At 35.2% G+C, this 24,644-nt stretch overlaps 1 protein-coding gene across 5 annotated transcripts in view; it reads right to left on the bottom strand.

Moving 5' to 3' along the window:
• Positions 1-2,968: 2,968 nt before the first annotated feature.
• The window catches only part of TBC1D15 (TBC1 domain family member 15), a 94,107-nt gene continuing 72,431 nt past the window's right edge, over positions 2,969-24,644 (bottom strand). For all 5 annotated transcript variants that reach the window (XM_049625980.1, XM_049625977.1, XM_049625978.1 and 2 more), the window contains 7 exons: positions 21,693-21,809; positions 15,732-15,832; positions 11,587-11,686; positions 11,111-11,208; positions 7,170-7,286; positions 6,568-6,654; positions 2,969-5,570 (listed from right to left, as the gene is read on the bottom strand). In XM_049625980.1, coding sequence (XP_049481937.1) covers positions 5,349-5,570; positions 6,568-6,654; positions 7,170-7,286; positions 11,111-11,208; positions 11,587-11,686; positions 15,732-15,832; positions 21,693-21,809 — 842 coding nt within the window. In that variant the 3' untranslated portion in view covers positions 2,969-5,348. The remainder of the gene's footprint in view (positions 5,571-6,567; positions 6,655-7,169; positions 7,287-11,110; positions 11,209-11,586; positions 11,687-15,731; positions 15,833-21,692; positions 21,810-24,644) is intronic.

The following is a 24,644-nucleotide window of genomic DNA, read 5'->3' as shown; positions in this document are numbered from 1 at the left end:
GAGTTCTCTCTCATGTCTGGAATGAGTCCACTGTAAGTTAGGACCAAAGGAATAGATTAGGAAAAGGATCCTGTTGAGGCTGTAATGAAGAAGAAAGAAGAAAGAAGAAAGAAGAAAGAAGAAAGAAGAAAGAAGAAGAAGAAGAAGAAGAAGAAGAAGAAGCAGCAGCAGGAGGAGGAGGAGGAGGAGGGTAGGAAGAGAAGGAATGAGTTCTCTCTCATGTCTGGAACGAGTCCACTGTAAGTTAGGACCAAGGGAATAGATTACGAAAAGGATCCTGTTGAGGCTGTAATGAAGAAGAAAGAAGAAAGAAGAAAGAAGAAAGAAGAAAGAAGAAAGAAGAAGAAGAAGAAGAAGAAGAAGAAGAAGAAGAAGAAGAAGGCGGAGGAGGAGGAGGAAGAAGAAGAAGAAGAAGAAGAAGAAGAAGAAGAAGAAGAAGCAGCAGCAGCAGGAAGAGGAGGAGGAGGAGGAGGAGGAGGAGGAGGAGGGGAGGAAGAGAAGGAATGAGTTCTCTCTCATGTCTGGAATGAGTCCACTGTAAGTTAGGACGAAGGGAATAGATTAGGAAAAGGATCCTGTTGAGGCTGTAATGGCCCCAAGATCCTGTCACCCGAATTCAATCTGCTGGCCATCAGCTCATAATTAAGAAAAGATGTGCCTAGGCCAAGGCTAACCCACCCATTCTGTAAGTTTCAGTTTATGAAACTAGGGCTTGTCACCCTTCTTAGGTATGAAATGTCAAGGAAAGAGATTCTGTTCCCTTCTATCCTCACCAATCAGTAAAACTTTGGCATGAGTCATACATACTAAACAGAAAGCATAAAGGCTAATTTGGAAAACCAAGTAACAGGATGTGAAAGAAGCTAGTGAGAACCATAAGACTGGGCTTCCCCTTCTTTGGGAAGTCCATTAGCCTTTTCTAGACTCCTTAAAAGCTCTGTAAACCAAAACAAAGTATTTGTCCCAAAGTTACTCAGAAGTTGAATTTAAATTGGGCAATTTAACAAAATTCAGTTTTTAGACTTAACTTCTTTACAACCTAATATGTGCAAAGGAATGTATCTTGAATTTTGTCTTTTTGGGAGGAAGAGGATATAGGAACACCTATGTGTTTATAATAGCATGTCTATTAAGAGTACAAAAAGTAAAAGTACTTAAACAATTTCACTCAGAAAACTTAACAATTTGGTCTTCACATTGCCTATTTGGGTTAGATGCTGTTAACTGCTAATGACTTCCTAGTCAGCAAATACTCCATTTGGCTCACTTAACACTTGACTCAGCTAACAAAAAGCAAGTGCCCTAAATTTCCTTTGGGTGTATCCTGCATAGTTGTGCCCAACAGTGACAGCAGCATGCAGTGTAATTGCTGAGCACTCAGAAGTACCTTGATGCTTCTCCACTGGAGAGCAATTTGGTTTACAAAGTGAGCCTGTGACACCCATGAAGAGATTCTAGTCCCTCGTACAACCAGGCCATACAGTATCTAAACCAATCTAGAAACAGCCCTATTTGTGTTTTTAAAGCAGTCTGCTAACCCATTGGGTTTGGTGCCCCCAGACTGGTGTGGTGTTGGAAACATCTATTTATTGACAGTCCCAGCAAAAGCCCATCTCTGAGGTTAATAAGTCTTCTTAATTAAAAAAGCTGAATCAGAAATGGGACTGCTCATTGATCACAGCTAAGCCTATCGGAATGTTCTTTTCACTCTATCTTCTTTTGCACATAGATATATGAGAAGAAATATACCATATAGATATTTGAGGAGAAGCATATTAAATAGCTGACTCCCTGTTATTCTAACATTCCAATTATAACTTTAAGCAAATATGGTATTTCTGATTCCTGACAGTTATTAGAAAAAGAGACTCTGGTTATAATCAGCTTTTCTTTACAGTGAATTTGTAAACAGTATAATTTCCCACAGGCTAAAATAAAAGTGCTTTGGATATCTAAAAAGTTACAGAAGTATGTCCAGTCCAAATTGCCTTACCCCACCCCACCCCACCTTTGCATCAAAGGGCAACACAATGTTTTTCCCTATGTCAAGATGGATAACCTAAAAAATAGGAATCTATTTACAAAACGGTGAGAAAAAGATTTGTAATCAGAACAATACTCAAAAATCTACAACTTAAAATCCTCATATAAGAACCCAAGAGGAGAGCAGGCCACATACATTGCAACATTCAAATGACAGTGTATTCACATTAAAAGTACAGATGTTTAGGATCAGGTAATGACACTAGATACTGATGGAAACCTCTCATATTCACTTCAAATTTAATCCTGTTTCATGTTTAGAAATAAAGTAACACTGGGAGTGCCTGGGTGGCTTGGTTGGTTAAGCGTCTAACTCTTGATTTCAGCTCAAGTCATGATCTCACGGTGTCTGAGTTGAAGCCCACATCGGGCTGTGTGCTGAGCGCATGGAGCCTGCTTGGGATTCTGTCTCCCTTTCTCTCTGCCCCTCCACTTCTCACTCTCTCTCAAAACAAATTAAAAAAAAAAAAAAAGTTTTTAAAAGTTACACTGGAAATTTATCTTCAAAATGTAGAACAGAGGGGGAAAACTACATAGAATAGGCCATGATGACTGTCACACTTTTTACTAAAAATGGTGGCCCAAACTAGGGCAAATCCACCTTATCATCAAGAAACTATTTTAAAACTCACAGACTTGTCTACTAGACCGTAAGTCAAAATGTTAACCTATGAAATATATAATGGCAGTTCTCTAACTTCAGGGAGGCTCAGGAACCACCTGGATGCCTGGAGAAAATGAGAGACACTTTGCTAAACTATGTGACTTGTCCCCAAAAATATGCACACAAGACTTCAAATACAGTAAAAGATTCATACATCTTCTGAAAGCCCCAAGTAAAGAAATCCAAGCTAGAAGGATGTTGCCTGGTTACAGTGACACAAAAGTCAGGTAAAGTTCTAGGTTCTTCAATAAACATTCTCGGTTACTTTATACAAATTATCTTTAATAATGGACATATATGAATTTCCCATAAGAATTCATTGGCATCCATAAAAACCCTTGGAAATGTCAGGTTCAGCTTTTCCTTATCCAAGCTTTTTAGTCAACACCAAGACTAAAGTTCCTAGCATATGAAGAGATGAAGAATCCTACCTAGACACATGAGACAATCAAAATAGAGATGTTCTTAAATTCAAAAAGGCCTCCCACAGACTCTCATATCAAAATTGAAAATACCTTTTATAGTTAAATCAGAAATTACTTAAATTTTAACAACTTTAAATACCAGATAATATGTATTAATATTTTACATATTATCAGGGTACAAAAGGAACATCTTATGAAAACTGAAATAAATCTTTAAGAAGTCAATCTAACCAATTTACCTGAACTATTTTCACAACCTCAATAGCTCAAGTTTATATAGCATTTCCTAAGTGGGTTTTATGGCTCTCGTTAAGACTTTATCTAACACTATGCTGTATTATTATTTAAAAATGAGCTATACAGAAATTCAGACTGTTTAGTAAAAATGTTTTAACAAGTAGTTTTATAATAAAACTTGACAGAAGTTCAACTTATTAAATGTGCTAAGATTTTTTTTTAACTCTGAAGTAGATATTGCATTACACAGTGGGGAAAAAAACCTCTCAAAACCCCTATCCAGGAAGAACAAGAAGGACATCAAGATGTTCTAAGCAATTTCCTGAACAGCAGGAAATGAAAGGCTGAAGAGGCCGAGTTTCTAATCAGTTTACTTTTTTTTTTTTTGTCTAAATAGACTTACTCATTATTAACTGATGAAAGATAACACACATATGATATTAAAAACTAAAATCTAATGATTCTCCTGTCATGATTGTCAGTTAATACTCAAGTAGGAAAAAAGTTCATTTGGTTCCCTAGGGGTTTTTTTTGGGGGGGGGGGGTGGAAATCTATCTACTGGACCATTTCAGAACTGCATAACTTTTATTTTACATTATTAACATCAATTGCAGGAAGTTGCTTTCCCAAGTCAGACAACTATATCCTCCAAGACAGCACTATGCCCAAGTCCATGCTGATGAAAATTCATTTTCAGTTATAAAAGGGGTCATGTTTCTTTCTCACGTCCATAACTTATTCCAAAGATTGTTTCAATCACATAAAAATAGGAAATGTCCTGGGGACCAGCTTGGATTTTTTTATTCTTCCAGTGAAGAACTAGCAGACTGCTTCTAAGTGTAATTTAACTGAAAACACTACTTCAACTTCAAATTTATTTAATGATATGTACAGGAGTTAACAAATTACAATTAAAACGGAGTTATGTTAATTCCACATAACTTAAAATCATGCAACACTGCATGGTAAAAACAACAGCTTCGTTCATATACAAAAAAGTATTTTTTGAGACTCGTGATAGTATATTGAAATTTTTGACATAAGCTTTCTGCAAAGAGCATTTTATAAAAATTTAAAGACCTGATTAATCAGTTAATGCATTATTAGGAAAGATAATAAACACATTAGTAAAGTGAGGTTACAAGCAATTAATTTTAAAATTACACAAGGTACAGGGTTGAATGTAGTCTCATGAAATAAATGTTTGGTTAAGAAAATAGTTCTGAAAAAGTTATCATACTGAAGCTATGTATTACTTTTGTCAAATCAGGTTATATAAATCAATAGTCAAGTTTATTCAGTTAAAGAAAATATGCCTATCCTTTCTTATACTCATAAATAAGTACTTATTATATAGTCTTTATATACAAGTGAAGAAAAGTTCAATGTAAAAAATATACTGCCAATCCACTTATTATGGTTGAAATAGCTCTTTTTATCTACACATTAAATTGCATTGATGAAAATATCCAATTTAAATCACATTCAACCAGCATAAATATTTAAGCTGAGTACTGTTGTAAACAATAGAGAAAAACAAATTCTTTTATTTCATCACTTGCGTAACACAATCTACTTCTCAGCTTAGAACGCTATAGAGAAGCCTAAGATTTAATTTAATCAATTCCAAAACCCACTAAACTTAGAGTAAACAAAGTGAATGTTTTTCAAAGTGCATAATTTCCAACTCATCCACTTGTAATATTTATCCAATTCCAGTTCATCAGCAAGAAAATAAAATGTACTTGGCTATAAAAATACTAAGGAATGTTATTGAAAAGGAAAGGCTATTTGGTAGAAGTAACTACAAAAATAATTAGTTTAAATCTTTGTAAAGCTTTAATGCAAGAACATCAGTACACTTTCTTTCCATAAACCTTAAAGCATGATCAACACCAAGATTTTAAATTTCCTCCTTTCAAGTACTTGAAAAAGGTCACAACCAAGTGTCTCTTCAAAAATTAAGCAAGAAGAATGATCATGCAGGTGTTAATCTGCTAACATTTGGGGACACTGATATCTGTGTTGTGTTGTCATCTCTGGCTCCACTGGTAGCAAGTACGGGCAAGGCATCACTCTGAAATGTAGATGCAGGACAACTAGTCATGGCAACGCTCTCATCTTCACCGGTGTCTGAATCTGGTGTTGCAACTTCACTGTCCTGAAGCCCCAAGATCTCACAAACTGCTTGTGGCAATTCCTAAATATGCAAAATCAAACACAAAACCATCATTCACTGTAGAGGAAAAGTAATCACAAAATAACATTTGGACTTAAGACTACACTGATTCCAGAATCTGAATAATTATTCTAACAGTGTTAATTGTTACGTATCTTCTCACAGCTTCCTTCTTCAGATGAAATTCTAACCAGTTTTTTCTTAAGTGGTTCCCTGATGTTCTATTCTGAATTAGTCACTCTCCACCCCATCCTACCACTCCCACAAATGTAAGCTTTCTAATATTTTGAATTTATTTCATTCTCCTTATTACTATAGTATCTTAGATATCAACTGAAATCTTATTTACACTATCTTTCTCCCTTAATACCCAAGGTTCCTTAAAGAAAGAAGTGTCTCACTCACATATTTTGAGCAGAACAGCTATCAAATAAATGCTGGTAGAAGTGAACCATAAGTATTTGGAACCGTGAACAAATGACACAAAGACCAAACAGGAACTCTCATAAAAATATGAAAGCCAAAACACATCAGAATAGAATGATTTAGTTCAAAGTCAGATCATATCAAATTTGCCTTGTTTTCAGAAATATCTGAGAGCTTCACTGATACAAATGTAAGGATATAGACTAAATACCACTCATTTAATTATTTCTGATTAGCATCTGTCTTTATTTGGGGATACCACATTTAATATGAGGTCCTAGTCTGTATTCACTAATTCTACTGGATAACACATCAATACTTCAATTCTACAGCCCCCTTTAGTTGTTGCAGAAATGTTTTCATTATTTTTGCCATTTTTCTGTACAATGTTTCTTATCTAGCGTAATTAATCAACTGTTTTCAATTAAGTGCTGTAACCCCATAATGGTAAACAAAATGCTAGCCAATGCTTGGTGTCTGCCTTCAACCTGCTAAAACTGCCTTTATCTTACATCTATAAAGAAAAATTTGTTCTTGACCACCAAAAACATACAAACAAAAAAATCTTACAATTATTTAAAACACTGTATACCTTGCATTTTACCATCTGTAGAGAAATTGCTTCTGCCTTGCATAGTACATCTTCCACATCAATTTTCATGGACAATTCATTGATATGCTAAAATGAATCCATAAAATAAAATAATTGAAACTAAAAGCACTAATATATTCTACTATATAAACAATTTATTACCAGTTATATTTCACTACACATAAAATCTGTAAAATAAAAATATTCACATACTACAAATATCCAAGAGATTCAATATATCTTTCAGTTTTAAAGTTAAAGAATAGCTAATAAGCTTATGGAACATTAAATCCAACAGTTGTCCCAAGTCTACCATCTCAAAGTTCTAAGCAAAAGACAATTATTTTTTTAAAAAACTAAACTACATAAAAAAGCATTTGTTAAATTTATTTTTCTTCCAAATTAGCCAGGTAAAAATAACTGCCCAATATGTATTCAACAAACTGTCATTCTCAGAGAGTCAGTCCTAGTACTGTTATTGATATAATTTAAGTTTTAACTCAAGGGATTCAATAAAGCTCCAAGGAAATGTTTTGTGTATCAGTACCACCAAACAGAAGAAAGAGCCAAAATATTAAAATCTAAATTAAAGGAATAACTACCTTAAGTATCTCATTAAAGCCATAATGCTTTTCCATTATTTGCTGCTTTTCTGATTCCAGAATAGCACAACAGAGAAGAAGATGGAAATTTTTACATGGCAGTTCGGTCCACATTACCTATAAAAAATAGAACTATTTAGTAAACTATTTCAATTCTAAGATATTTTCCTCCCAGAAACAACGCTGAACTCTAAATGACTCCTATGCAAAGCAGAAGGTGCCTAGATGGGGTAGGCCACTGTTTTTCTAGTTAGGAAGTGAGGAGTAGGGAAGTGAAATCTTAGCTTACCTCCATAATAACTAACATCAAGTTCAACACTATGTGAATATGATGAATTCCAAATGGTGGCACTTTAAGTAACTACAATTAGCAAATCACCGAGCCTGACCTAAATGATAAATGTTATTAATTAAGAAGCTGTATCATAAGTAAGGTATAAGGGTTAGAGGCATTTTCAGTATTTCTCTGTGCCTTCAGTTTCTCACTTTTAAATCATCTTCAGTCTCAAAGTGGGGGCGGGGGGGGGGGAGGGGGGCTATATCCTAGATGGTAAAATTCAGCTAAATAGTGCATGGAATCAAAACCACCCAGAGACAGCTCTACATTATATTACATAACACAGAATATCCATGACTGTGACAAAAACTGAATCAACTACCCAAAATTTATACCCAAATTTATAAAACATTTGGTCAATAGCTGCATGTACTAAACAGAGATAATGACCTCAAATTTAAGGCCTTAATTTCCTGTTAACCTACATAATAATATCTTACCTGGAAAAATTAAAAGACACACATAAAGAATACCTGAAATGTTTTTACTTCTTTTCAAGTTGAATAATTTTCAGAGTGAATCCAATTTTTGAAAGTTTAATTACAGTGCAATTAACCTCAAAGTTTTCATTAAAAGTTCAATTTATTTGGTAAACAGACTGAGGATTATTCTAGCTATATAGTAATAATATTCTCAATTCATCTTTTAAAAAAGAAGTTGAGACATTTATTTAATCAAATCGATAAACTTTAAAATATGATTCCATACAGAAAACAAACTGGTAGTTGTCAAAGGGAGAAAGGGGATGGGTGGATGCGCAAAACAGGGGAAGGGGATTAAGAGGTACAAAATTCCAGTACAACAATAGGGTATATATATATATGTATATATATATGTATATATGTATATGTGTGTGTATATATATATATATATACACACACATATACATATATATATGTGCATATATGTGTATGTATATACACATATATATATATATAGTCAATAGTACTGTCATAAATTTGTATGGTGACAGATGGTAACTATATTTATCATGGAGAGCATTTTGTGATGTATGTAAATGCTGAATCGCTATGTTGTACACTAAACTAATATAATACTTTATGTCAACTATACTCCAATTTAAAAATAAAGAGGGGTGCCTGGGTGGCTCAGTCGGTTGAGTGTCTAACTCTTGATTTTGGCTCAGGTCATGATCCCAGGGTTGTGGGATCAAGCCCCACATTGGGCTCCAGGCTGAGTGTGGAGCCTGCCTGAGATTCTCTCTCGGTCTCCCCATCCGTCCCTCTCCCCTGCTCGCAAACAACTTCCCAAATAAAATTAAAAAAAAAAAAAAATTTAGTATTATTTTTGAGAGAGACAGAGACATAGTGTGAGCAGGGGAGGAGCAGAGAGAAAGGGAGACAAAATCTGGAACAGGCTCCAGGCTCTGAGCAAGCTGTCAGCACAGAACCCAACACGGGCTCAAACACACAAACCACAAGATCATGACCTGAGCCGAAGCCGGACGCTTAACCAAATGAGCCACCCAGGCGCCCCTCAAATAAAATGTAAAAGTATCATAAACCCCCCCAAAACAAACCAAAAAACCACACAAAGAAACAAACAATAAATACATTTTTGAAAAGTACAATGTATTTACTGGAAAATTAGGATGTGATGATTACTGTGTTTTTTTGCTTAACTATCAAACCATTAAGATTAAATTTCATGACAACCCTCAAAAAATAAATTTTCATTAAATTAAGTATGATTCCAGGTAAAGAACAGGTGAGTTTTACTTCTAATTTCAAACAAAGGAAGTTATCCTACACAAAGCAATGATCCTTTGTGAGCACATCACCTTCTCTAATGGTAGCTGACAGTACAGGAACCAGTCTCCAGCTGTAAAAAACTCAGAGGGCACAGGAGTTCCACTATATAGAAGTCTATTTATTATCCAAATGAATTATTTCCCCCATTCCTTCCTTAGGAGAGTTTCTGTAATCCCTAATCTTTATGAAGATAAGGTAGCAATTAGTCATTACACCAATATTCTATTCTAAAAGCACACTGATCCATTAACACTGATCCATTAACAGTCAGTCCATTAACACTGACTGTCAGTGATTAAATGTGACCTTTCTTTCCTATCTTTGCTGTGCACATTCTAAAAAATAAAGACCTCTCACCTGTTCTTGAGGGCAATTTGGCAAAATCTATCAACAGCCTTAAAAACTGACTACTCTTTGATTCAGAGGTGTCTTGAAATTTATTCTAAGGACATATTCGGAGGTATCCATGAAAATTTGAATATTAAGATACTTGCCTTAGTGTTAAATATGATGTCATTGCAACGCTGTTGCGCAAACAAGCAAAATATCTATCAGGTAGAAATTAAATGGTCGTTAACCATTCATCAGTTGATGGACATTTAGGCTCTTTCCATAATTTAGCTATTGTTGAAAGTGCTGCTATAAACATTGGGATACAAGTGCCCCTATGTATCAGTACTCCTGTATCCCCTGGGTAAATTCCTAGCAGTGCTACTACTGGGTCATAGGGTAGGTCTATTTTTAATTTTTTGAGGAACCTCCACACTGTCTTCCAGAGCGGCTGCACCAGTTTGCATTCCCACCAACAGTGCAAGAGGGTTCCCGTTTCTCCACATCCTCTCCAGCATCTATAGTCTCCTGTTTTGTTCATTTTAGCCACTCTGACTGGTGTGAGGTGATTATCTGAGTGTGGTTTTGATTTGCATTTCCCTGATGAGGAGCGACGTTGAGCAATGAGAAAGAATGAAATATGGCCTTTTGTAGCAACATGGATGGAACTGGAGAGTGTGATGCTAAGTGAAATAAGTCATACAGAGAAGGACAGATTCCATATGTTTTCACTCCTATGTGGATCCTGAGAAACTTAACACAAGACCATGGGGGAGGGGAAGAAAAAAAAAACTGGTTAGAGAGGGAGGGAGCCAAAACATAAGAGGCTTCTAAAAACTAAGAACAAACTGAGGGTTTATGGGGGGTAGGAGGGATGGGTGGGTGGGTGATGGGTATTGAGGGCACCTGTTGGGATGAGCACTGGGTGTTGTATGGAAACCAATTTGACAATAAATTTCATAATAAAAAAAAATTTTCAAATAAATGAAATAAAAAAAAGAAATTAAATGGTCATAGATTCATGAGATGTTTATTACATTATTAATATTTTTCTCTAACTTAAATTTCTTTTAAAAAGCCAAACACAAGTCAGCTCCCTCCCAATACTTCACACTACAAAGTGCTATCTCAACAGACTGGCCTGTCGAAACTTCCTTGAACTCTATACAAACCTATACCAGAATGCATCAGAGTCTCACATAAAGTCAAGCCTCCCAAGGAAAGAACACAAATATAAATGGTCTAGAGACCTTGTTCTGGGAAACCTAGTGGCCCAGAAACTTCATGAGGATTGTGATTTATAGAAAAATGCTCCAAAGACCAGATATTCAATTTAAGATCATAAAATTTTAAGGAGAGACCACAAAAACCATATTTATACTATACTTATTACATACTTGCTTTAGAAATTTCAGTTAGACTATTATAATTCATTTATACTCTATAGAATAAAGTATTTTCCATAATACATATTACATTTGTAAAATAATTTAAGAACTTACCTCCCATAATCGAAGAATATCTAGAAAACTAAATTCCCTTTTAAATCTGATTAAAAGCCATCTGAAGCAAAAATAAAGGTATCCAGAGTCCTGAGATTCTATACAGAAGAAAAAAACATATATATGGCTTATTCTTATGTTAATTATCTCAGAATACAGTGACCTATTTCAAACTCAAATTTTTCTACACAGCTTAAGCTATTAGAAGTCTTATAAATTTAATTGCCTTTACTAATTCAAAGAAACAATTATTCAAATTTGTTTAAAAGAAAACCATAAAATAGTAATAATTCATTTTATGAATAAACTGTTTTAAGGCATAATTATAGATAGTTTGGTACCACACTTTGATTTCTCAGAGGAACTCAGGCAACAGTGACAGAGTATATGGGGCTTTCAGACAGTTCTTTACACTTTTTCTCTCTGTATATTACCCTACAACTTGCTGGGTGTATAATATGATTAACCAAACTTACCTAAGTAACTGCAAAATCCACTATCCAACAATCGAAGTAAGGTACTGAGCTGAATTAGTTGGGTCTTCATGCCTTGCATTTGTTCTTCAAAATTTTGATGCTTTAAAGGGAAATAAATGTTACCACATAAGTAATACTGAATACATATTTTATAGTACAAAATCACTGATAGATAAAGCAAGAGTCTAAGGACAAATGCTGGATTTATACCACACTGGTTATATTAAAAAAAAAATCACAACAAATTAAAAAGCTAAAGCGACATTAAAAAGGAGGGAAGAAAATCCCTGGAATCAAACTAAGGATTACTTGTTTTCCTCTATTCATTTGACTTAAAGAAGAACGCAGAGCTACAGATGGATACACTTATTTCTGACATCAAATAAGAAACTTGGTGAAAGAAACACACACTTGCGAAATAAAGTTTTATCAAGTCACTTCCACTGGTAAATATTTCTTCAAATTGTCATATAAAATAAAATTAATTTTAGCTTTAACATTTACTTCATTTTAAAGAATTATTTCTTAAATTTGATGACACTAGGGAATCTGTGAAGTCAAAATCATTTGCATGACAATTCCAAAATATTATATACATTTTGCACTTTAAATTCTCCCCCAAGTATGAAGGGCTATATGAGGAGTGACACTGCAACAGAATGAATACAGGAGCAGGTAAGAAAATCCAGCTGTCTTCCATTAAAGTAGACACTGAAGAAAATGGAAAATGGAAAACAATCCCTCTTCTCAGTAAATTGTTTCCATTTGGAAAAGTTGCTTTTCATTAAAAAAAGGTTATAGGTGTTATGGTATAAAGGTTTGTTATTTTTAAATAATTAATAAATATTTATATATTTCTCAATATTAAGTTTTCATATGATAAACATCAAGAGATATATAACCTACATAAAGAAATGTTCAGAGTCCTCAATAATATTTAAGAGTGCGAAGGGGTCCTGAAATCACAAAGTTTAAGAACAGTTATGGTTTACTTTTACATAGTTTAAATAATCTGCAAAGTTGAGTAAACTCCTTACCAAAACTTTACCCAAGTGTTGGGAGGTAGATAATGAGACCAAAATAACAACAGGAAGGTTCCTTAGATCATTCTGATCCCTTTTATCCATGTGCCACCAACTCCTCTACGGTAACCTACTGTCCTAATGCTTATAAAAACCCTAAGGACAACATCTCTTCCCTCACACTTCTTTTTTAGTTTTGGAGACACAGCATCACTCTTAGCTTAAAAAAAAAAAAAAATTAAGGCTACTCATTCTCAAAAAACTGATTTTTCTTTTATGCCTTAAGGAACTAGTTTACTAGATTGACACAAGCCTTTGGGATATCATTCCTTGACATTTACCACAGAGAGCTGTAAGCGAAAGGCAAAATTAACTCTCTGATTAACAGCATCATTTTTTATTATGACAGCCAAAGGCTAGAGTTGTTTTGGGAGTACCAACATGGCATACTCTGCTATAAAAAGAAGCGCTCCAAAAATGACAGAAGACAACTTTGGAAAAGTAGCTACTCCTGGAGAAGGGAAAATCAGATCAACAATGGATATACAAATGGCTTCAATTGCATCTGTAAATAAATATATGCGCATATATACATACACATGTATATTCATATATATACATGCTCATATATATTCGTGTATATGTATATACACACATGTGTGTATATATATGAGGAGGGAGGTGAGGAGAAGGAAGGGAGGAACTAAATTACACAGCAAAATGAATGGGTGGGTATAAGAAAGTTCATTAGATCATTTTGCTAATCTTTCTATAATATTTCTATAATAAATACAGCCTATGACTATCCCTACATTAGATGTGAGTAAATATAACAAGAGTAAATCTATGGACACCAGGTTCAGTCATCACAAAAGAAATAAAAACTTACATGAAATAAAGCTGTAAAACAAAAAGAAGGAGTCAAATAACAGTATGGATTTAAGGACACCAAACCAACAGCAATGCAGTAAAAAATAATCATGCAGATTATTTTGATTGCAACATGTTACCCTTTTATTCAAATATGAAAAAAATGTTAGTAGACAATATATTAAGAGATTTTTTTTAGAATAAAGACTAGAAAAATCCCCAGACCATTCTCAATGGAAAAGGCAAACACAGAAACATTTACTATGAAAAAGAAGAATTTGAACCTTCATACACAAAAATGACAAATAGACCGTAAAGTGTGTATTACAGATGTTCATTACATTTGAGACCTAAATACATGCACAAGTATGTATGTATGCATGCATGTATGTATATATATGGCATTATAAGTCCATTTTTTGCACATGTCAATATTGGCTCAATTTTATGGAAACTATTACTGTAAAAATCAAAATGCAGTCAGTATGTTCATGTTAATTCTAAAGTGTCTAAGCACTGGGGAAATCTTCATGTGTTTATTCTACAAAAATCTGTTGCACAAAAACCTCATGTTGGCATTAGGAAAATTCTGGAAGCATACCAGAGAACTAGTTAAACAAAGACATGAGCCTTTTATCAAGGAACATACTAGCTCTAGTGAAAAGAGGATAAACAACAAAAACACAAGAAAGGCAGACAACAGTTTTTATACAATTAGTATCAGTTGTACAGACCTTTATAACAAATGCCTCAGGTTTCTAGAGCACTTGGGAGTAATTGGAACTAAGAAGGCAGGTAAAATCAAATCAATCAAAAAGGTAAGGAAGACAAACTATGATATTAGCAGATTACTGCAATTAATAATCGTTCCAAATAATCCAAAACATTAATTCATGGTCATGACTATGCAGTTCGAAATACTTATTAACTTAATAGTAAAAGATATTTTTAAGTATCAAATCTTATCAAATATGTGTTTGGAAAAGTAGAAGTAAGGATGAGTTGGAACCATGGATAAGAGACTTAAAGAAACAGGGAAAAGTGGGAAAAACTGGAAGGGCAAAGAAAAACTGGCAAGCTAATTCCCAAGAGAGGAAGAATAGACTAAAGAAAAAAGAGAAGGGTACTGTTTCTAAATCCCACATTCGTATCCTAGAAACTGAGTTAAACCCTATGTTACAAGGAAACATTTTATATGATTATATATTCAATATCTTTATCCCCTTGCTAGCAAGCCATTTGAATACCCAACCTCAAGGTCCAGCGGCAAGTATATTAGTTTTACTCTGAAACAGTACAGTGACTTATGTAGTCAGGTCTTTGGATTTCATATGCCTTTATCTCCTCTTAGCCCTCTTCTATTTTTTTTTCTTTCTAATAGATTACTTGAGAAGACTGTTCTATTTTATTTCCCTGTTAATACTCTGTGCTATTGTCCCAGAATTCTGTCTCCAAGATATATCAGTGACAATAGATAAAATGTTCTTTGTAATAATATGTATATATAAACATAGTTCAACTAATAATCACATGCTTCTGAGAAAATAACAATGAATTACTAAGAAAGTGTCACCATTACAAATAGTTCAAACAGAGATCTAGAAGAAAAATCAGTTACTATAATGACAAAATCCAAAAATGTTCACAAAAAGTAAGGATATTACTTGGCATGACTAAGCTTTATCTCTGAAACAGATGATATGAAAGTTCAACTACTTCACAAGAACTGAATTCATCTACTTCATCAATATTCTATAATGACTCATAGGTCTTCTGCAGAACACAAGCATTTACTGATATTAAATCCTGATTATTCTTGTGCTACAGGCACTTACTATCTACTTCTTGTATTAAAAACAATGTCAGTATTTTCAAGCCCCTTGAAAAGGCTATTTAAAAAAGAAACAAACAGGGGTGCCTGGGTGGTTCAGTCAGTTGGTTAAGCGTCTGACTCCTGATTTTGGCTCAGGTCACGATCTCACTGTTTGTGGGTTTTTCTTTCGTGCACTGACAGTGCAGAGCCTGCTTGGGATTCTCTGTCTCTTGTCTCCCTCTCTCTGCCCCTGCCCCACTCTCCCTCAGTCTCTCAAAAATAAATAAACATTTTAAAACAAGAAAAAAGAAACAAACAACATAGAGCAATTTTTAAGTTCCACCATAACTGGCTAAAATATAAATATCAATCTTATGTAAGATTATATAACTAAATTTTTCAAAATTAGTTTGATTAAAGGAAGGAGCCCCTGTTCTTACCATTTGGTCCATATAAGAAGCAAAGCACCAAAAGGCATCCACTTCATTTTCCATCACATATAAAAGAGGGGAAAGTAAGTCACTCATTCCCTGAACATACCCTAAGAATAGAAAAAACAAACAAAAAACAATCATGTCTCTGAAAACCTAAGCTTTATGTAATTCTTCTGTGCATATCATTACAATTTCATTTAAAATTTCATCTTTTCTTTGGTTTCAGAAACTGGTAGATATTGACGTCTACCGAGAAAAGAAAACAAACAAGGAGGAAGTCTAGCAATCAGGTAAGAAAGATGAGTTGTCATAGACTGAGATGCCAAGCAGATATATAGCTGCTATTATGTCTTCAGTGTGGTCATCACTATCAAGAGAGGGTAATATTATTAAAAATTAAGGGGTGCGCCTGGGTGACTCAGTCGGTTGTGCATCTGACTCTGGCTCAGGTCATGATCTCACAGTTCGTTAGTTCGAGCCCTGCATCGGGCTCTGTGCTGATGGCCTGGAGGCCGGAACCTGCTTCAGATTCTGTGTCTCCCTCTCTCTCTGCCCCTCTGCCGCTCACACTCTGACTCTCTCTCTCTCAAAAATAAACAAACATTAAAAATTAATGTGCAAAATTACTACAATAAAACAGGAAAGGTGAGAAAAAACCCACAGGAACATCAAATGTAAGTGTATATATTCAAAGGACATTTGAGAAGGACCAGTCAGAAGTAAGGGGGAAAAAAACAAATGAAAAAAGTGTTGTAAAAGTCAAGGGGGGAAAACATTTCAGGGCCCAAGAGTCAACAGCCCCTAATGGCCATGAACAAGCCAAATAAAATAAGAACTTTTAAAAAGGGTCCAACTGCTTTAGCCACCAGATCACTGGTAATCTAAACCAAAAGAAGTACAAAATTATGTATTTCTTTTAAATAGCCCTATCTATGTTCTTCTTGCCTTTCTCTTGTTATTCTATGCACAACCAATGCTAGCAACTGGGTATAATCCAATCAATACTTTGTACCTGAAACTACCACTCTGACCACCTTTCTCTGGATGTTGCTATAATTCTCAGTCATGACAATTACAGCCCTTGATTAAAAAGAAAAACTGTAAAGTTAAACAATCAGGCCCCTCACTTTAAAAGTCTTGGTTTTGGGGCGCCTGGGTGGCTCAGTCGGCTGAGCGTCCGACTTCAGCTCAGGTCACGATCTCACGGACCGTGAGTTCAAGCCCCGCGTCGGGCTCTGGGCTGATGGCTCAGAGCCTGGAGCCTGCTTCCAGTTCTGTGTCTCCCTGTCTCTCTGCCCCTCCCCTGTTCATGCTCTTTTTCTCTTTTTTCTCAAAAAAAAAAAAAAGTTAAAAAAAAAAAAAAAATTTTTTTTTAAATAAAAAAAATAAAAAAATAAAAGTCTTGGTTTTGCTTCTCACCTGAACGTGTCAAGCTTACTTTTTAGTTCCACCTTATAAAACTCTTTAACTCTTTAAAACTCTTATAAAACAATTTTCTTAACTGTTTCACAATGGATTTCAGATTTAAGACACATTCTTGAACCAACAAAGGGACAAAAGTTCATATGAAACCTTTTTACATACAGATTATCATTCAACTTTGGTAACTTTGGTACATCTGTTAAAGTTACTTACAGATTTTTTTCTAATAGTAGCTTGAAGTCATGGAAAATATAGTCTTTCATGTGCAAGTCCAAAGCTTACATTCTTACCATTCACAAAAATCTATGTGCACTGAAGCCATTAAAAGTATATATTTTAAAAGGGAAGAGGGTATTTCTGCTAGAAATGATTTACAATTCTACACCTCTCTTCCTTATTTTGGAATAAAACTTTTAACAAAGGACTTCAGGAAGCATATAGGCCAGAGTCTCTTGAGAAAACTTCTGATCAGAGATATAACAGAGAGACAACTCAGATCACTTCGGGATCACCTTACTATCTCTATCTGCGCTGAGCCTTGCCCTATCATCTACTCCTATGTTCCTATCAACCTAGGTCTACATGATACCCTGTGGAAAAGTATGGCTCTACTTGCATTAGCACGAAAGAACACTTGGGTTGCCATGGTGGGCATCCGATTACACTACCAGACAACAAAGTTACCAAAATATTTGGAGAAAAGTGCCAGGGAAAATTGGCATATGATATGATATCTAAATGTAAGTATTTCTACAAGTTTATCACAGGCTTTTTAAAAATCCTGCACCCTTGTGATGATTAGATTTATCTCTCAACTTGGGTGGGCCTCAGGACACTCGGATGCCTGGTTAAACATTATTTCTGTGAACGTCCTGAAAGTGTTTCCAGAAAAGATTACCATCTGAATTGGTGAACTGATGAAAACAGATGCTGGCCCCGCCCTGCCCCCCACTGTGGGCGGACACCATTCAGTCCATGGAGAGCCTGAGCAGAACAAAAAGATGGAGGAAGGTGGAATGTGCTCTCGCAATAGCTACTTGAATTGGGACAGTGATCTTCTCCTGCCTTTTACAGCTCCTGGTTCTCATGCCTGCAGATCTGAACTGGCATCTGCACCACTGGCTCTCCTGCTCTCAGGCTTTCCTGGGTCTCCAGCTTGCAGACAGCAGACTGTGGGACTTCTCAGTCTCTAGAATCGTGTGAGCCTACACCTCAGAAGAAATCACCTCAGAAGAAATCTTTTTCTTTTCTTTCTCTCCCTCTTTCTCTCTCTGGATATATATGTTAAAATATGTAAGAATATATATATAAACACAAAAAATACATAAACATACAGAATCTTAATGGTTCTGTTTTCCTGCAGAACCCTAATAAAAACACTTTTAAAAGAGTAAGTGGGTTAGAAGGAAGACTAAATTGTTATCATCAGAACTTCTCTAGATGGCACTGACACAGTGAAAGCAATGACCAACATAAAGGCTAAACCAGGGGTGCCCGGGTGGCTCAGTTGGTTAAGCCTCTGATTTCGGCTCAGGTTGTGATCTCACGGTCTGTGGGTTCGAGCCCCACGTCAGGCTCTGTGCTGACCGCTCAGAGCCTGGAGCCTGCTTCTGATTCTTTGTCTCCCTCTCTCTCTGCCCCTCCCCAACTAGCGCTCTCTCTCTCTCTCTCTCAAAAGTAAATAAACATTTAAAAAAAAATTTTTTTTAATGCTAAACCAGTTAGAGTATGAAAGAAATTTGATCTGAATTCAGCAAAGTGCAAAAGAGTACTTCACTGGGTCTGACTGTATACAGTCTATAATAAAAATATTTCGAAGTGTGCTATTCAAAAGATTTACCAAGTACCTCTCGTCTAGAAAAAAAAAGTGCTTTATTATATAGTTATAATGAATGACAATTTCTAAGAAGTTTATTTAATCATTTAAGTCTTCAGCTTTCATATGAGATCACTACCATATTTCTTATACAAGTCTTAGCTGAAGCAAGTAGTCAAATTAATCTTCATACTCTAGTTGCTTTTAATCTATTTTATTTTATACATGATGTTCTTTGGGGTATGTCATGAGTTGCGGGGGTGGAATTAATGTACAAATTCCTTTTAATTAAAGAAAGATTAAAGCTGTTTAAATTAGCATTCAGTGACACTAAGATCCTGCAGTAGTGCTGACTGATGCACATCTTAATCAGCACTACTACAATTTCGCAAGTAGTTCTCTAAAATTATCTCCGCAGCAAATTTCTTTCAGAGGGGGGTGGGCATGAGAAATGAACTCCTTATCCTAGCACACACTTTCTTACACTGCAAAGAAAAAAATCACCTACATATAGGTCAATTTCCAGGTTAACTGAACCTCAGCCCTTAGGGTATCAAATACAAAATATTAGAGGTGGAAATCATTTTTTTTAATTAGACACTCTCTGCCTTCTTACATACGGTATTTCAAATATAATTTAATGTTTTATTGGTTATTTAGGATCATCATCATGTACATACACCATTAAAAAAGATATCTCCCAAGAAACATCCTAAGTGTAGTGCCTTTGCACTAACGAAAAATTATTCTTGAGTTCTTCTGTCTGCTTTTGGTAATTTTTGTCTCCTTCCTCACTATTCATGACGTTGTATTCAATGTAAATATACCTATACCTCATCTATATGGTCTATGAAGCCAAACAACTCAATATGACAGAATTACTTACAAGAGTAAATTTACAACAGCCCAGGTTACTTTGCCATGAGTAAAAGTCAAGAAATTTGGTCCACTGCTTTATGAAAACTACACTGATTTCTCACAAGGCCAGAGTTCTTAACAGGAACCTTGACTATGTTTCAGATAACTTAGGTACTTGCCCAGAAAGAACGAGGGATTAAGAGACAAATGAAGACAGTAATTTATACAGTTAGCTGGACTACGCCCTGAAAAAACTGAGCATTCAGGAACTCCTACGAATATGCATGAATTCCTATCTCAAAATTATCATCTGACAGTAGAGGGCAATGCCTCCATTCCCTAAGACAATGGTCCTATTCCCTACAGTAAAATGGCAATGGGTCAGTGTGGTGGATGTATAGAGGTGAAAATGCCAGCCTGAAAATAAAGACCTGGGTCTCTACTCCAGTCCAATATTCACTACTTGTACAACCTTGAGTCACTCTCTGAATCAATATAACCTTATAAAATCGGAATGATTTCCCCACTTCTTTGAAAGGCTGCTATGAGAGTCAAAATCAAGTATGACAGCATTCTCTAACCTGAAAAGCACTACTCTACCAATAGGTTTTCAATGATCCAATTTGAGGCTCATTATTTGAGGTGATAGATAGGACTAAATTTTACATTTTAAAGATAAATCTGTTTTTCCATTTACTTTCACCAAAGAGGCTGATGCCTCAAGATCCACAGAGTTTACATCTTCCCCTAACATATAAAAGAAGCCAAGAGGAATTTACATAGACACAAACAGTGAAGAAAATGTACCACAATTCAAGGCTCACTTGGGTTTAATACATTAAATATCTAATTACCTTTTCCAAAACCTTTTCAAGCTCTACTAAAATAATCTGGAAACCATCTATTTCCACCATTCTCTACTTGGAAGTTACTCACATGGTAGATAACTCAGAAACTTATCCATTACTTATACTTACTTACTTGCTTAGAGAATCTGTTCGTCCTTTAAAGAAACAACTCAAGTTCTCTTATCCCTTAAAATATTGATTCCTTATATTTTCTACTCTTATCATCCCTTCCCCATGCAAGCTGCAACTGCCCCTCTCAGCCTGTCTTTCTAACCCATTCTTGGCAGGAAACACAGTTATCAAGAAAAGAGAGTGAAGTTCTACATGGCCTAGATAATTATCTGCATGGCTTGCCCAAGACATCACATCAGTATTTTCCTTCACAAAGTAGAAAAGTTTTCCAAATAACAGTTCCCAAACTTTCTCAGTTCACAGACTTCTTAACATCTAAGTAATTTTTTTCCAAAGCACTCCTCAGCTCAAGAAAATAACTAACACTTCCATTTATTAAGTAGTTAGATCCAAACAACTTAATATCTATTTATGTCCTAAGAACTCAGCACCTGTTGGGCACTACACTATTTCTCAAACCTTGGAATCCAATTGGAAACCACCATTCCCATTTCCTGTCCCTCATCTATTTTCACACAGTACTTGCTGAATCACACAGCAAGGCCTGAAGCCCTGCTTTGCAAAACTAACTTCATCAGGAGGAATGTGACCATCTAATGTTGAAACTCTGAACTACTTTAGCTAGGACTTACAGCAGTACCCTACAGAGTTCATGATCTCTCTCAAAAATTTAAAATATCCCACATTGTCCCACGAGTATGCTGTGACAACCCTGTGCTCTTCAGTGCACAATTTGGGAATCACAGCCTTCTAAGTTTCCAGTCCAGTAGAACAATCCCTACAGAAACTAGCCCACAGAGCTGTTACATACATCTAATAGGTTCATAAATTTAAATTCTAAAATAAATATACATAAATCTTTCTAAATTAGGATGTCAGAGGAGAACTTACCTAAATCAAAATCGTACATACAGTAGGTCATCAAAATGTCATGAAGCAAAATCAACCCTGGATTATCTTGGCCTTCATAAAACTTGTTTGTTCGATCTGTTCTGTTAACATCTTTTTCTGAGGAGGAAAATCATCACATATTTGAAAACCTTTCAAAAAACAGATTCTTATAAAGCTTACCTCTTACAAGAACAAAATTCTTCTTGGTACTAATTTCACTCTCTTGCCAATCTTTCACTTAATGAAAAAAAATCATCAAATTCTATTTCAGATATGCAATAAAGTAACATTTTGGAATACTTTTTCAAAAATCGGTCCACTTCCTTATGGGTATACTTTCAAATATTTCTCAATTCTTATCTAAACATAGAAATTTTTTAATAGTAGAAAACACTTTTAATTAATTAAAAGCAATACCAAGTAATAATTCACATTAGTTAGCAATAAAACTGCCAGTCATGAATGCATGTGATAGGCCATATTATCTGAAAATGGTAATAAAAAAAGCTCTTAGGCAATCAAGTGTAATCAAAGAGATTTGTTTCATTCATATCTGCTTCATTCATTATCAACTTCTTTGTCATGTTCCATAATCATCTTCAGGACGAATGACTTCCTTATTCTCATATATACATTATTCAATTTATATATTAGTATAAACAATATGTATTAATTTTGAAAAAATGAAAACCCACATTTTGCTGGAAATGATTTCATGACACTGAAAACAGATTTGGAAGCTTTACCACGAGCATACCCCAAACTGTACTGACAATTCAATTCCCAAACACTGATACTAGCAAATGCAGCTAATTGTGAAAGGCTTTACTAACGGTCTTCCCCAAACGAATCCCTCAGTAAATTAAAAAATAATTTACAGAAATTCAAAATGATTAATTTATTCTATAACCAATTCTGTTTAAAAGTTATAACTGACCTCTCCCCACTGCACTCCACCCCTTTAAACTGAATAAATTGAAAACACTGTCCATACAGATACTCCCGCTTTTCAGAAGTTTGCATTACACCACTTCACTTTTACAAAAGACCCACGTTAGTACCCGTTTTCACTAACCAAAAGAAATCCGAAGAGGATTTTCACTTTTCCAAAAAACGTCCAGAAGCAAAAATAACATTCAACAGGCAGCATGCACCCTGGGCAGCCAGATGGGTCCCGCCAAGCTCTTTTCCGGGGACTTACCCTCAATCATCCATAGCTTTGAACTGTGTCTGTGAGCATCTGTGCTTTATCGTAATTTATTTTGTGTATCTATTAGCAAGATGTGTCCTAAGGTATCAAAAAAGTCTAAAAGAGGTTATTTTTGGGGTGTGGGAATCCTTAAGAAATCTTTCATATAAGCTAATAGTAATTGTTTCTTTGCTTTATGCCATTTAGGCTTATGAAAGGTCTCATAGGAACGCTCTACTTTCAGATAGCTGGGTAAACCTGTACTTGTGAAGAGATGCGGAGGTATTTTACAACCAAGTAGAATCTAACAAATAGAAGATGACATGAGTTTATATTCTATAAGGGCATTTTTTTTAAATATTAGAATAGTATAGCTTTCTATTAAAATATACTACATTAGGGGCGCCTGTGTGGCTCAGTCGGTTGGGCGTCCGACTTCGGCTCAGGTCATGATCTCGCGGTCCGTGAGTTCAAGCCCCGCGTCGGGCTCTGTGCTGACAGCTCGGAGCCTGGAGCCTGTTTCAGATTCTGTGCCTCCCTCTCTCTGACCCTCCCTCGTTCATGCTCTGTCTCTCTCTGTCTCAAAAATAAATAAACGTTAAAAAAAATTTTTTTTTTTAAATATACTACATTAGATTTAATAAAACCAAGTATATATCTATAGAATTGTGGAACCGTTTATCAAACAAATAAGGAAAAGCAATACCAAAGAAAGCATAATAAATGTAAAATTTCATTTAAAAACATCAAAATGGTTGGGTCTCAAACAGGTACATAAGTTTATTTTTTTTATTAACTCAAGCACAATTTATACAGTCATAACAATAATATAGAATATATCTGCCTTAATAGGGGTTTTAAATGTGGTAAAAAATTATTTATACCCTCATGAAGTGTATTTCTTTCCTCTTGTATATTTAGAAGTGACATACCAGGCAGAAAACAAAAAGGGATCAAAAGTGATATATGAAAGTATTTTATAAGGGAAGTACTTCTAGAAACTAATTTTCTAGAAAGAAAATTAGTAAGTTTAAAAAAAAAAAAAAACCCTCGTTAAAACCAACTCTCCATTTAACTTATTATGGCTAAAAAAGACTGAAGCAAAACACAACCACCCCAACAGATCCCACTTTACATTTGCCATCAGTAACCTCATGTGGGCCCCTAATTCTGCCTGGCACTCATGCTATTTCCTTCATCCATTCTCTGTCCCCATTCATAGAACTACTTTACATCTTCTCTATCTTTAAGCTTCCAACATGGTATATTCTCCGAACTCTAGCTCTTAGATGAACACCTTGCTTCTTATTTCTGAGAAAACAGAAGTTATCCAAGGAGAACTTCCATAGGATTCTACTATTTTAACCACATAACTGCATTTGTATTCACACAGTCCCCTTCTCTCCTATCACTCACTCTAAATGAGCTTCCAAGATCGTGGCTAAGTCCAACCCCTCCTCTTGTGCGTGAAATCCATACTCTACTGGCTACCCAAGGACGTTGCTCTAGTAATTCTTGTCTCCCTCTCCAGTTTCATGAGTTTTTCTTACATAGTTTTCAACCATACTATTGTTTCTCTTTTCATAAAAACCTTACTTAACCACACTTTTCCCTTGAATGGCATCCCATTCTGTCTCCGTTTAGAGCAAAACTTCTTGAAAGAGCTGTATATATTGTCTCCAAATCCACTCCTCCCGTTTCCTCCTGAACTCACTCCAATCAGGTTATCACTTCACCAAAACCTCTCTAATCAAAATCTCTAG

This window comes from Panthera uncia, chromosome B4, assembly GCF_023721935.1.
Source record: "Panthera uncia isolate 11264 chromosome B4, Puncia_PCG_1.0, whole genome shotgun sequence".
Lineage (NCBI taxonomy): Eukaryota > Metazoa > Chordata > Mammalia > Carnivora > Felidae > Panthera > Panthera uncia.
The sequence above is the reverse complement of the archived record's forward strand: the minus strand, read 5'-3'. Positions and strand labels throughout refer to the sequence as shown.